This window comes from Oryza sativa, chromosome 10 (genome assembly GCF_034140825.1).
Source record: "Oryza sativa Japonica Group chromosome 10, ASM3414082v1".
NCBI lineage: Eukaryota > Viridiplantae > Streptophyta > Magnoliopsida > Poales > Poaceae > Oryza > Oryza sativa.
Genome location: NC_089044.1, coordinates 14,999,954 through 15,013,149, shown reverse-complemented (window position 1 = coordinate 15,013,149; position 13,196 = coordinate 14,999,954). Strand labels below are relative to the sequence as shown.

Below are 13,196 nucleotides of genomic sequence, written 5' to 3'. Positions count from 1 at the left end.
ACGAGAGGAGAGAAGAAGAAAAGGAGCCAAGCAAAAAAAAAAAAAAAAGCGAGCACGCGAACGCCGCGTGATCCAAATCGAATCGAATCCTCCTCCGCCGCCGACGAGGGCACCCGCCGCCCGCCGGTGAGCCCGCGCGAGCCCGGCCGGATTCGATTCGGCCGCCGCCCGGTTGATCCGCCCCCCCGAGGCGGCGGGTGGTGGTTCCGAGATCTCCCGGCGAGCCGGAGGCTCCTCCGCGTCGGATTTGGCGCCGCGGGGGAGGAGGATGGGCTCGCGGATAAAGGAGATGGTGCGGGTCGCCACCGCGCGGCTCGGCGGGGAGCCGTCGCCGCGTGGGGGCGCGGGGAACTCCGCGTTCGGCCGCGGGGAGTCGTCGAGGACGGCGCGGCTCGGCGGCGGAGGGGCCAGCCTGAGGCGGCAGCCGCAGCCGCAGGCGCCGTCCGTGCGGACCATCTGCTGCAACGACCGCGAGGCCAACGCGCCCGTCGGGTACAAGGTGAGCGCGCCCCCTCCTGGCGGTTTGATCGATCTGTTGAGAGTTTCGTTTGGAGGAGGAGGAGGGGGCTGGTCTAGGTCTAGATCTCGTTGCTTTTCGCGCGTTCCTTGCTAATATGTGGTTGTGCTGGAGATAGGTGTGTCAATGAGCTGACACAGAAGTTTTTTTTTTTTTTAAAAAAAATTTCCCTGATGCTACATGGTTTTGCTTAGTTTTTCTGGACTGGATTTTGTTAGTCATTTGGGTTGCATTAATGGAGAACTATGAGGTCATTGGGCAGATTTGAGCTTATCTAGCTTTTGGAATTAGTAATTTAGGTAGCTATTGCTAAAAATGAGATGTAGACACCGCTCGGTTTCTAGGCTTGAGGAATTATAGTACAAGAGCTGAACGATGCTATTCATTCTTGCCCCAATATTCACCAGATGCATGCTGTGTCGGCTACTGAACCTGGATCAGTCCGACCACAACTAGCTCACCCTCACCACTTGATAGCACCAAGCTAAATTAAATTTAGTTTTTACTTGTAAGACAACCTTATGTTTCAAATAACAAGATTGTGGATCATGCCCTGATATTGTGAGTGCATTGATGCCAAAATGCCTTAATGGAAGGGTGTTTCAGGTGTTTCATGGTCATACCGGAAAGTTCTCAATTTATTCTCTTTCATTTGGTTGAATCCTATCGGTCAAAATGTTCCCTTTTCCTCCCTGCGAAACTGCTTTGACTATGTTGTACTCCCTCCAGGTTGAAAACAATTGTGTTTATGGACAAGACTGATGTCCAACTTTAAAAACTGACTATGAATAACTTCTATAAAATATTTTCTTTAGAAACATGGAAACCATATGTATAGATTGATCTTAAAATATATTTCAATAAAATCATATATTTGTTGATATTTCTACATATATTGTAATAGAAAGTAGTGATCAAAGTTTGTTTTTTGGAGACCGTGTCCTTGCCCAAAACGACAATTATTTTCAACCTGGAGGGAGTAAATTGGTGTATTCATGAATTTTCTTTTCACCACAGCTGTATTTGCCCCCTTGTTTCATGTGTTGTCTCTAAGGATTAAAATGCATCAACACCATTGCTATATTGCTAACGTGGTTGTAGTTTGTTTGACCATTTATGCAGTTCTCTTTTTAATTGATTTTGCAGTTTCCCGCATTTTGGGTATCAAACTGTCAATTATGCAAATGCTAATATCAGGACGCTACATAATTTTGGTTGTTTTGCTGTTGAGGAATTACTGATATATTTTTCTCTTTTTCTATAACGTGGTTTTTTACATTGCCTGTTCTCATTTGCAGGGAAATTCTGTGTCGACTACAAAGTATAACGTCCTGACTTTTCTACCTAAAGGGCTGTTTGAACAGGTATTACAACATTGTTTCTTTGTCCATTACATATGTTGCCAATAGAGAAAATTTAGGTTTAATCTCCTTTTGTGATGAATCTAGGTATTGTTACGAGCATCATAACCATCCTTGTCAAATCAATAAACGTTTACCACAGTGGATGTTTCCCATGGCTAGATTGCTGCTTTGCAGTTATTGCTGTGACATCAACTTTTTGTTCCATAAAAAAAATAATATCAACATGTGAACCTTGTGTAGTTTATCTGTTTATTTTGCTTTGACAGTTCAGGCGGGTGGCAAATCTGTACTTTCTCATGATTTCTATATTGTCGACCACACCAATTAGGTATCTCTATCCGACACACCCCTGCACGCACCTGTGCTACTTTTGGAATCCACTGGTTTCATATTGACATGTTGAGCACAGCACTTATTCATTGGTTAATTCAGTCATCGCTGTTTTCTTTTTGCAGTCCAGTTCATCCTGTCACCAATGTTGTTCCACTTAGTCTTGTGCTTTTGGTTTCTCTGATCAAGGAAGCTTTTGAGGACTGGGTTAGTATTCCACCATTCCTCAATTCTCTATTTTGTTATGCTTTCTAAACTAAGATAACCGACAGCCTTACCTGTTTCTTTTTGCTGTTTCTTATACAGAAACGTTTCCAGAATGACATGTCAATTAATAACGCACATGTCGATGTGTTACAAGGTCAAAAGTGGGAAACTACTCCATGGAAAAGACTACAAGTTGGAGATATTGTGAGGGTAATGTCTTAAATCTTCCTTACAACTACTTTTTTACCCATCTGTTTGTTTACGGAATTATTGCGCATTACTTCTTATTGTGTGCGGACTTTAACTCTGGCCTCAAAGTAAATAAGAAAAACTAATAGTGATGGCATTTCTTTAGAGCAGATCAAACAAGATGGTTATTTCCCTGCAGACTTGCTCTTCTTGTCAAGCACAAACCCAGATGGTGTCTGCTACATAGAGGTTCATACATTCGTTTTTACCTTTTCCGCTATTCTGCACATTTTCAAAGTGTAGTAAATAAGCTACAGAGATATCTTTCTCTAAACTGAAGTTCTGTTGAATATATTTTTGTTCATCTTAGACAGCAAATCTTGATGGGGAAACCAACCTGAAAATAAGGAAGGCTTTGGAGAAAACCTGGGATTACAAAAATCCTGAAAAGGCTTTTGAATTCAAAGGTTTGTGCATTTTTGTTCTGTGGCAAGGTGGTTGTAACTTATAGTTGTTGCTTTGTTGGTTTGGAAACTTTTCCCTTCAGTTTCTCTGGTTATTCTTCCTTGGTGCTGTTTTGTACTTGACTTCCATAAAATGGGTTTACAGGTGAAATACAGTGTGAGCAGCCAAACAATTCACTGTATACATTTACTGGAAATCTTATTGTGGACAAGCAAACCATGCCACTCTCACCAAATCAAGTACTACTAAGAGTATGTTTATTCTTGCCGTTTAGTTCATTTTTGTCTTTTTTTTTGTCCATTATAAAATATTTTGACCTATGTTTTTTGTGTATTCCTAGATTTAGCATGACATGTTTTTTTCACACTCCAATGTATATAAAAAAAGAGTGTTATCACTTATCACGGGATTCATGAGCAGATACGTGTAACTTACTAACTTTGATTAACTCTTTTATATGAATGTTGGCCACACAAAATGATGTCAGTATATTTACCACAGAAACCTCTGATGATTATACTCTGTCCAGAAGTATAAGGATACGTAGAGTTTGAAATTTGTCAAAGAATACAAGGACACCCACACCTACTTCGTTATCTCAGCCAATTATAACCATCCCTCACCTCAACCTTAATCTCTCCACAAAACACGGGAGTACAAGTTTTGCAAATAGGATAACTGTGGTGCAAACACTTTCAAGTACTCCCTCCGTTTCACAATGTAAGGGCCTGTTTGGCACAGCTCCAGCTCTAGCTCCACCCCTCCTGGAGCTGGAGCTCAGCCAAACAGTTTCTGCTCGACCAAAACTAGGAGTGGAGTTGGGTGGAGCTCTCTCACAAAATATACTAGAGTTGTGGAGCTGGGTTTTGGCAGCTCCACAACTCCACTCCAGACTCAACTCCTGGAGTTATATTTAGGAGTTGGAGCTGTACCAAACAGGCCCTAAGACTTTCTAGCATTTCCCACATACATATAGATGTTAATGAATCTAAACACATACATATGTCTAGATTCATTAGCATCTAAATGAATGTAGACAATGCTAGAAAGTCTTACATTGTGAAACGGAGGAAGTAATAAAATGTATTTCAACTTCCTTCATGCAAACAATTTTGCACTTCTCAAGTCCCAGCTATATGATGAGTTGTGGATGATGAACTTAGCGCATATAAAATGCATAAGAACGATCAGTAGGATTTGGCTTAATTTGTTGAATGTAGACATGTACTGGATATATTTCCACCTATGAACTATATAGCCACTGTTGCAAATACAACACTAATTGAAACTAATACTGTGAAAAACAAACAATTCCCCCCCTAAAAAAACAATTGTGCACAGCCAGAGTTAGGTTTTCATTTTCCATGTTGGAGGTTGTGAAGTACTTCCTCCGCTTCATAATATAAGACTTTCTAGCATTGCCCACGTTCACATAGATGTCAATGAATCTAGACACATGTAAGTGTATAGATCCATTAACATCTATATGAATGTAAACAGTGCTAGAAAGTCTTACATTATGAAACGGAGGGAGTACTTTGTAGGCTTTACTTGCATGGGCTCTTTTGAGTTTCTTATTTACCTTTTATGTTCATTCAAGCACCACAAGGAAGTGTCTTGCATTGAATGGTTGGATTCTAAGATGGTTTCTAATTGCCTACATTCTAATAACCTTCTTAAGCTCTCCTTCCCAATATGTTCACATCAGACTGAATATTATCTTATCTACTTGTCTCTCCTGCTGTCTGTGTGCACACGTGCGTGCTCGTACATGCGAAAGAAAGAAACCAAAACTTACTGTTGCCTTCTTGCCACAGGGGTGTAGCCTTCGGAACACAGAGTACATTGTGGGGGTTGTTATATTCACAGGTCATGAGACAAAAGTATGAACATTTCACTTTTCCCTGTATATTTAACTTGAATTCATGATATCTGCTGTTTTGAAGTTTACTGGATGTGGAACATTGTTACAGGTTATGATGAATTCCATGAATGTTCCCTCCAAAAGAAGTACATTGGAAAAAAAGCTAGATAAACTTATCCTTGCTCTATTTGCAACCCTGTTCACAATGTGTGTTATTGGTGCTATTGGGAGGTGAGCCTTTTTCTCATTCTACATCATTTATTTTATTTATTTTTGTTCACATATATTTTCTGAAGGAAAAAGTCTAGTTCTGTTCGCTTGACTCTTCATGTGGTTTGATTTTTGTCCGTCAACTTCAATACCATGCAATAACTATCAAAGCTACCTAAATAATGACCCTAGGCCAGTTTTGCAATCAGTATTTAGTGAGGTGGACTGCCATATCATCCTTCTTTTGCCATGCCTACCACATCATCTCCCTAACCCTAATTTCCTAAAAATGATTAGAAAAAAAAGGTGAAAATGATATTTATAAATGGATAATCTAGTGGGTCCCACTATTTTTTTTAATTCTTTTGTTCACTTATTCGCCATGTAGGCTGTCTAATAGGATGCTACTTACCTCTACTTAAGTCTTATACTAGTCACTGCAAAACTTTAAATATATTCGTTGTTAGTAGTCGAAATACAATATTCGTAGTTATTAGTAGTTGAAAACTTGAAATAGAATACTTAATTCTTATACTACTCACCGCAAAACTTTAAATATATTCATTGTTAGTAGTCGAAATGGAATATTCGTTGTTAGTAGTTGAAATAGAATATTTAATTCTTATACTACTCACCGCAAAACTTTAAATATATTGATTTTCCTATAAAAAATGGTTTCTTGCATCCCCTATACAACAAAGAATAACAGATGCACGGTTGATATACCTACAATTGCTTTCAGTGAATTAATTTAAATATCTAGTTATCTGTACAAACTTACCGTCTGTTTTTTTTTGTCAACAGTGGTGTGTTTATTAATGAGAAATATTTCTATCTTGGCTTGCGTGGAAAAGTGGAGGACCAGTTTAATCCTAAGAACAAATTTGTGGTACATACTATTTCTGATATATATACTATAGCTTGTTTGCTGCATGTGGCCTTATATCCTATTTCTGTTGCAGGTCACCATTTTAACCATGTTTACTCTAATAACTCTATATTCAACAATCATCCCTATTTCTCTTTACGTGTCCATTGAGGTATTTTGTCCAACTTCTCATTTAATGCAACCTACATTTGGACTTTTGGAGCTCATGCTAGCTTTGGATGCAGATGATCAAATTCATTCAGTGCACACAGTTCATTAACAATGATCTGCATATGTACCATGCTGAGAGCAACACCCCAGCTTTGGCCCGAACTTCTAATCTGAACGAGGAACTTGGGCAGGTAACTTGTAACATTATTATCTGTTGGTTTGAAGAGAACCCAGGTTTTTGGTCACTGGAATGCTACTGTCTTATACTACACAAATTGATCTGGCTAATGGAATGGCACAACCTCATTGTAGTAAATCACTCCGAAAATTGGGATTGCTTGGGGAATGTGGTTATTTGACAATATTGAGTGAGCTGATCCCACTTAATAAACATGTAGAATTGCTTCATCTATTCAACATAGATGCATCCAGTCTAGCATGGTTATGGGAGACCACTTGAATAAAACTGCTCATAAATGCATATAGTACTGGACTAATTCTCATGGGGGCATTCTGATATATTTCAACAATTAAAGATAAATCAAACATTTCTGAGTTCTGAAATATTTCCTCTTACCCTGAATTTCTGTCATTAACACAATGGCTCAGGTTGAATATATATTTTCTGACAAAACTGGAACACTTACAAGAAACTTGATGGAATTCTTTAAATGTTCGATTGCTGGAGAGATATATGGAACTGGCATCACAGAGATCGAAAAAGGTGGAGCTGAGCGAGCTGGAATCAAGATTGACGGTGATGAGGTATTCAACATTTTTCTTGTCCTTTAATAGATTATTTGTGTTACTATTCTTATTTTCGCTTTATTCACCTCATCAGGGTAAAAGATCAGGTGCTGCAGTACACGAGAAAGGATTCAACTTTGATGATGCCAGAATCATGTGTGGTGCATGGAGAAATGAACCTAATCCTGAAGCTTGTAAGGTAGTTATTATAGACTAGTTCAGCTCTTGCCTTGCTCCAGTGTCATTACCCCCCACCCACCCCTCAGTTATCTTTGTTACCCTTTTCACAGTTTTGTAATGTGCTAGACAGCCAATATCTGTATGCTCCTGTTTATCTCTAGGAATTCTTCAGATGCCTTGCACTCTGCCATACGGTTCTTCCTGAGGGTGAGGAGACACCAGAAAAGATCAGTTATCAAGCTGCTTCTCCTGATGAGGCTGCACTTGTGGCTGCTTCAAAGAACTTTGGCTTCTTCTTTTATAGGTATTTCCGAACTTTAACTTATTTTCAGTAACTCTTGCACAGTTTTATTCTTTTATGTATTTATCCAATCAGAATGTCTCGAATACATTAGTTATGGTGACATTTTTGTGCTTCTTTTATAGACGTACACCAACTACAGTCATTGTTCGTGAATCACATGTTGAGAGGATGGGGAGCATACAAGACGTTGCATATGAAATTCTGAATGTTCTAGAATTCAACAGGTGTGGTTTGTTTGTTTCCATTTTAAATTCTGTGAGATGAAATTATAGTTCTGTCCTTGACACTACTCAACTAACAGTACAAGAAAGCGTCAATCAGTGGTCTGCCGTTTCCCAAATGGAAGGCTTGTTCTCTATTGCAAGGTAATACGCGGAGAGGGGTTGGTTCAACTTCATTCTGTACATGGTTAACTTGTTTCACTAACCTGCATTTTTTTTTCTAATAGGGCGCTGACAATGTCGTTTATGAAAGATTAGCTGATGGCAATAATGACATTAAAAAGATCAGCAGAGAACATCTAGAACAATTTGGCTCTGCTGGCTTGCGCACACTTTGCCTCGCTTATCGAGATCTCAGCAGGGAGCAATATGAAAGCTGGAATGAGAAGTTTATTCAAGCTAAATCTTCTTTACGTGATCGTGATAAGAAGCTTGATGAGGCATGCATCTTTTGGTTATTTTATTTGTATACTGTGGAAATGCCCTTTTTTATTTTCTGAGCTCGTATAATTTGCCACAATCTGGCCTGTTATCGTTGCAGTATGTTTTTTCTTATCAACACTGTAGAATTACTAATAAACTATTGAGGCCTATCCTTTTCCTTTTAAATTGCAAAGTAGCATGAGCCACAACCTATAATGTCAAGTGTCCGTCTGCAATTTAGCAAGTTCTTTTCCCTTCTTTAATCTAATTTGTTAACACTTGCTGCTTTGAACAAGATAATACTACTACTTCCAATATCTTAGCTTTGTTTCTTTTTATCTAAGAGAACTAGAATTTTGAAGTTGTTTATTCTTCTATTCCTGGGCAATATTGTGATGCACTTTTTTTTTTCATCCCTGTAGGTGGCTGAGTTGATTGAAAAAGACCTTGTATTGGTAGGGTGTACTGCTATTGAGGACAAACTGCAAGAAGGGGTTCCTGCCTGCATTCAAACTCTTTCTGCAGCTGGCATAAAAATTTGGGTTTTAACAGGAGATAAGATGGAAACAGCAATTAATATAGCATATGGTGATATTTTTATTCTTAATTATATTGCTCATGTCGTTTCTTCGATTTTTTTTCTTGAGATTCTTTTCATATTTTCCTGTCTCATCTTATATCTAAATATATAGAGGATTTGAGTTGATTCTCTGCTCTGCAGCCTGCAGCCTGGTGAACAATGATATGAAACAATTCATCATCAGCTCGGAGACAGATGTAATTAGAGAGGCTGAAGACAGGGTAAGATGAACATATATCATTGCACTGTGAAATTGCAAGGGCATGAAACATTGTTTTTGAGTTGGTTTATTTTATCTTTATTATGCTTAAGCGACCATAAGTGGAGACTTTAATGGTTGGGTCCAGCCTGAATAACTACATGATTTTTGATATGTCACTGGTTATGAGATTGATATGTGGTCTCATGGGTCTAGGACCCACACGTGTGAGGCATCAGTTTCATAGAACATCCAAAGTTATCTATCGGTACTTAAGGCTTTGTCTTCCAAAGTACTTAAGAAGTAGGTTATACAAGTTCACTTGATGCCTGGGTTTGGTATATACGACATTAGGACTTTCTTTGGGGGAGATATAGCATTGACCCCCTTCCTATATTTCAGAATAAAGAGAATGATGTGATATTCTTTAATAGAGTTCTGTGGATCGCGTTGCTTTAGTGCTTTAATGTCTCCATTGTATTAACGTATGTCTTGTGTACATCTGTTTTTTTTTATAATTTTGTTTTTACTTGGATAAAAAAATAATTAGCTACATTGCAGCATCTGATTTTGTATTCTAACTTTTGATTCTTTTTGCTGAACCTAACTGTGCCATTTATAATACCGGTCATTTTCAGGGAGACCCAGTGGAAATTGCACGTGTTATAAAAGAATCAGTAAAACAGAGCCTTAAAAGTTACCATGAGGAAGCCCGCGGTTCTCTAATTAGCACACCGGGACAAAAATTGGCGCTCATTATTGATGGGAGATGCTTGATGTATGCTCTAGACCCAACTCTGCGTGTAGATCTTCTTGGTTTGAGTTTAATTTGCCACTCAGTTGTATGTTGCCGGGTTTCTCCATTGCAGAAAGCACAGGTAAATATCGTTTCTTGCTGTTATTGTTGTTAATTATGAATGCCTTCCTTCTTCCCAGGGAACAGAACATGTCATTTTTTATGTTCCGGGTTATCTGTAGTTCTTACCTAGATGCTTTCCAGAGTGCTTAAGCAATAAACTGAAGATATCGGTATAAGGAAATAATCATTTTTTTTCTGACAAAGTGTACTTGAAAAGATTTGTTATGTTGTTAATCATAGTGCATAAGATGCTTTTATTAGTGCCAACTCAAATCTCATTCTTATGTCCTATTTTTAGTTGCACACATTTTATTTCGTTATTAACCATCAGCAGTCTTATCTGGTTTGTTATATTTATTTCTTGCATAACTTATTTGGTTAGTACAATGCTGAACTGTAAACAGCTGACACTTGCTCATGTTGTGTAGGTTGCTAGCTTAGTTAAGAAAGGTGCCCATAAGATAACTCTCAGTATTGGTGATGGTGCTAATGATGTGAGTATGATTCAAGCTGCTCATGTGGGGATTGGCATCAGTGGACAAGAAGGAATGCAAGCTGTTATGGCTAGCGATTTTGCCATTGCTCAGTTTCGATATCTTACCGACTTGCTCCTTGTACATGGAAGATGGTCATATTTGAGATTGTGCAAGGTATAGTTTAGTTCTTTGCAGTGTAGATTTGTGTATAGTTCAAGAAACTGATGACTGATGCTTTCTGTTGCAGGTTATCACATATTTTTTCTACAAGAATCTGACATTTACGCTAACTCAGTTCTGGTTCACTTTCCAAACTGGTTTTTCCGGTCAGCGATTTTATGATGACTGGTTCCAGTCCCTTTATAATGTCATTTTCACGGCCCTACCTGTAATTATGGTTGGATTGTTTGATAAGGTATGTAACTTGTATTCATTTCTACTTATGGAGTATACTATTCTCTGTGCATTACACTTAACTGATCCCTTTCAGGATGTGAGTGCGTCTCTGTCAAAAAAATATCCGAAGCTTTACCAGGAAGGAATCAGGAATACATTCTTCAAGTGGAGGGTGATAGCAGTGTGGGCTTTCTTTGCCTTCTATCAGTCGATAGTGTTCTATTACTTCACTGCAGCTGCAAGTCGGTATGGTCATGGTTCATCCGGCAAGATTCTTGGTCTTTGGGATGTTAGTACAATGGCTTTCACCTGTGTTGTGGTGACTGTGAATCTCCGACTTCTAATGTCATGCAACTCTATAACAAGATGGCACTATATCAGTGTAGCTGGCAGTATAACAGCCTGGTTTATGTTCATCTTCATCTACTCTGCAATAATGACATCATTCGACAGACAGGTGGGATAGTTCATAGATTACTGAAAAATCCAGTGCTCTGGTATGACTATTTTATTCCTATAACTGCATTAACTTCGTGCTGTTTTCTTTCTGCAGGAAAATGTATATTTTGTGATTTATGTTTTGATGAGCACGTTTTTCTTCTACCTCACACTATTGCTTGTTCCAATCATCGCTCTCTTTGGCGACTTCTTATATTTATCGTAAGATACCCTATCTTTGTTATCACGTTGCCCCTTTTGTTTCTCAATACTTTTCTAGCTGTGAGCCTGTGACTGACTTATTACTAGCTCTTCCTTGATTCCTCCAATTAAATTGTGTTGGTTTGAGCCTTTTGATTTTAAAGCATTCCATGGTATAAACAAAACAACTGAATATAAACCATCCTGATGTGCATTATTTGTCTCAGAATTCAAAGGTGGTTCTTCCCCTATGACTACCAAGTAATCCAGGAGATGCACAGGGATGAACCCCACGAGTACAGCAGGATACAACTTCCAGAGACAAGCCATCTAAGCCCAGAAGAAGCAAGGAGCTATGCGATCTCCATGCTTCCCCGAGAGAGCTCGAAGCACACCGGGTTCGCCTTCGACTCCCCGGGATACGAGTCGTTCTTTGCATCGCAGCAAGGTGTCGGTGTGCCGCACAAGCCGTGGGACGTAGCGCGGAGAGCTAGCATGAAGCAGCGGCAGAAAACGGGAGGATCATAACCCTAGTAGCGCCCCTACCTTCCTGGCCCCCCCCATTTTGTGTAAAGTTTTTGTACATCACATGCTTTTGCTGGCAGACCACAGGAGAGTGTGTATAAGCTTGTAGCTTTGTAGCCATTTTTCGTGTTTTGTCACCGATATGTTGTGTTGGCGATGTTAGCAGAGGCCATTGATCCAGTTGGCTGCAGAATTACTTAGGACACGCCCTTTAGTTAAAAACAAAGTTGGAAACTGGGAATGCAGTTAGTAGTGAAATTCTTTCTGACGCTATTGCAATGTTTAGTCCTTTTCTGCTTACCTCTATTGTGGTATTTCTACTATATTTGATAATTGGTGCCGATGCCATTTTGCTACTTCTATGATTTTTGATAATTGGCGTTGTCGTTGCGATAAATCATAAGGCTCATTCGGTTTATATATAGGATTTTCAAAGGATTACTTTAGGAATTAAATAAAACATTGATTTTTTTAAACCCAAATTCCTTAGAATTGTACTCTTGCAATCTTATGCCATAGGATTAGGATTCTTAGCATGAGGTAAGAGCTCTTGGAAAAACTTCTTAGGATTAGAGTGTATGTGACATCCTAATCCTATATTTTTCTATTCCCATGATTTGAAAATCCTTTTCACCGAATAAGCCCTAAATAATTTATACTCCCTTTGTTCCCTTTTACTAATAATTAATATTGTTGGCTAATGTGATTTTAGATTTTATCATTGATGAGCAAATCTTTTAAATTAGGGGAAATTTTACAAAATTACATGTACTTGGCGAGCCATAGGATTTGTTAAGAACTGTAACACAAAACTACAGAGTTAACATCGTATTTTGCACAAGACTACATATTGAAGTGTCGTATCAGAAAAACTACAGATTTAACATTAGTTTTATCATAAAAATACAACTTTTGTAACCTCAATATTCTATGGATATAAACTTTAAAGTTTGTAGTTATGTGATAACTTCATCACTAAATATATAGTTTTGTGATACGATGCTTTAAATCTATAGTTCTGTAAAAAATTTAATGCTAAATCTATAGTTTTATAATACATGCCTTTAAATACGTAGTTTTGTGATAACTTGATCGGAAGTATATGTAGTTTTGTGAAATTTACTTTTTAAATCACAATGTTTTGATGAATACATGTACTAGTACAGTTATATTTGGCGTGGTCGTAGAAGCTTTTGCTTGGAGCAATAGAAATAGAATGAAATATATCAATGGAATGAGTACGGTTCTCTCTTACTCCGTTTATTTCATGTACATTTAACTCTATGAGCAAACACACGTATTACACCTCTATGAGCATCCACCAAAAATACACATGCACACCTTACACCCCTGTGAGTTTCTATATTATATACCGGCATATCTGTTACACGGTTCCTTTTTCTCTTTCCGTTATCTGAATGAAGAGAGAGAGAGAGAGACTATTTTTTTCTTACAAAAACTA

The 13,196-nt window shown here is 38.3% G+C and overlaps 1 protein-coding gene across 3 annotated transcripts; it reads left to right on the top strand.

Moving 5' to 3' along the window:
- LOC4348609 (phospholipid-transporting ATPase 3) lies at positions 1-12,007 on the top strand. Of its 3 annotated transcripts, none has more exons than XM_015759015.3 (27): positions 1-499; positions 1,816-1,881; positions 2,153-2,209; positions 2,337-2,418; positions 2,518-2,628; positions 2,779-2,856; positions 2,978-3,074; positions 3,217-3,323; positions 4,890-4,955; positions 5,046-5,167; positions 5,951-6,035; positions 6,109-6,186; positions 6,260-6,376; positions 6,795-6,950; positions 7,027-7,131; positions 7,274-7,416; positions 7,539-7,640; positions 7,718-7,781; positions 7,865-8,077; positions 8,483-8,648; positions 8,782-8,861; positions 9,478-9,717; positions 10,127-10,348; positions 10,422-10,589; positions 10,665-11,027; positions 11,124-11,230; positions 11,437-12,007. In XM_015759015.3, the coding sequence occupies exons 3-27, from the start codon at positions 2,178-2,180 to the stop codon at positions 11,735-11,737; spliced, it is 3,405 nt and encodes a 1,134-aa protein (XP_015614501.1). In that variant the 5' UTR covers positions 1-499; positions 1,816-1,881; positions 2,153-2,177; the 3' UTR covers positions 11,738-12,007. The 3 variants fall into 3 exon arrangements, with proteins under 3 accessions (XP_015614501.1, XP_015614500.1, XP_015614502.1); XM_015759014.3 differs by having other exon boundaries at positions 2,148-2,209; XM_015759016.3 differs by having other exon boundaries at positions 2,148-2,209; positions 2,774-2,856.
- Positions 12,008-13,196: the final 1,189 nt, after the last annotated feature.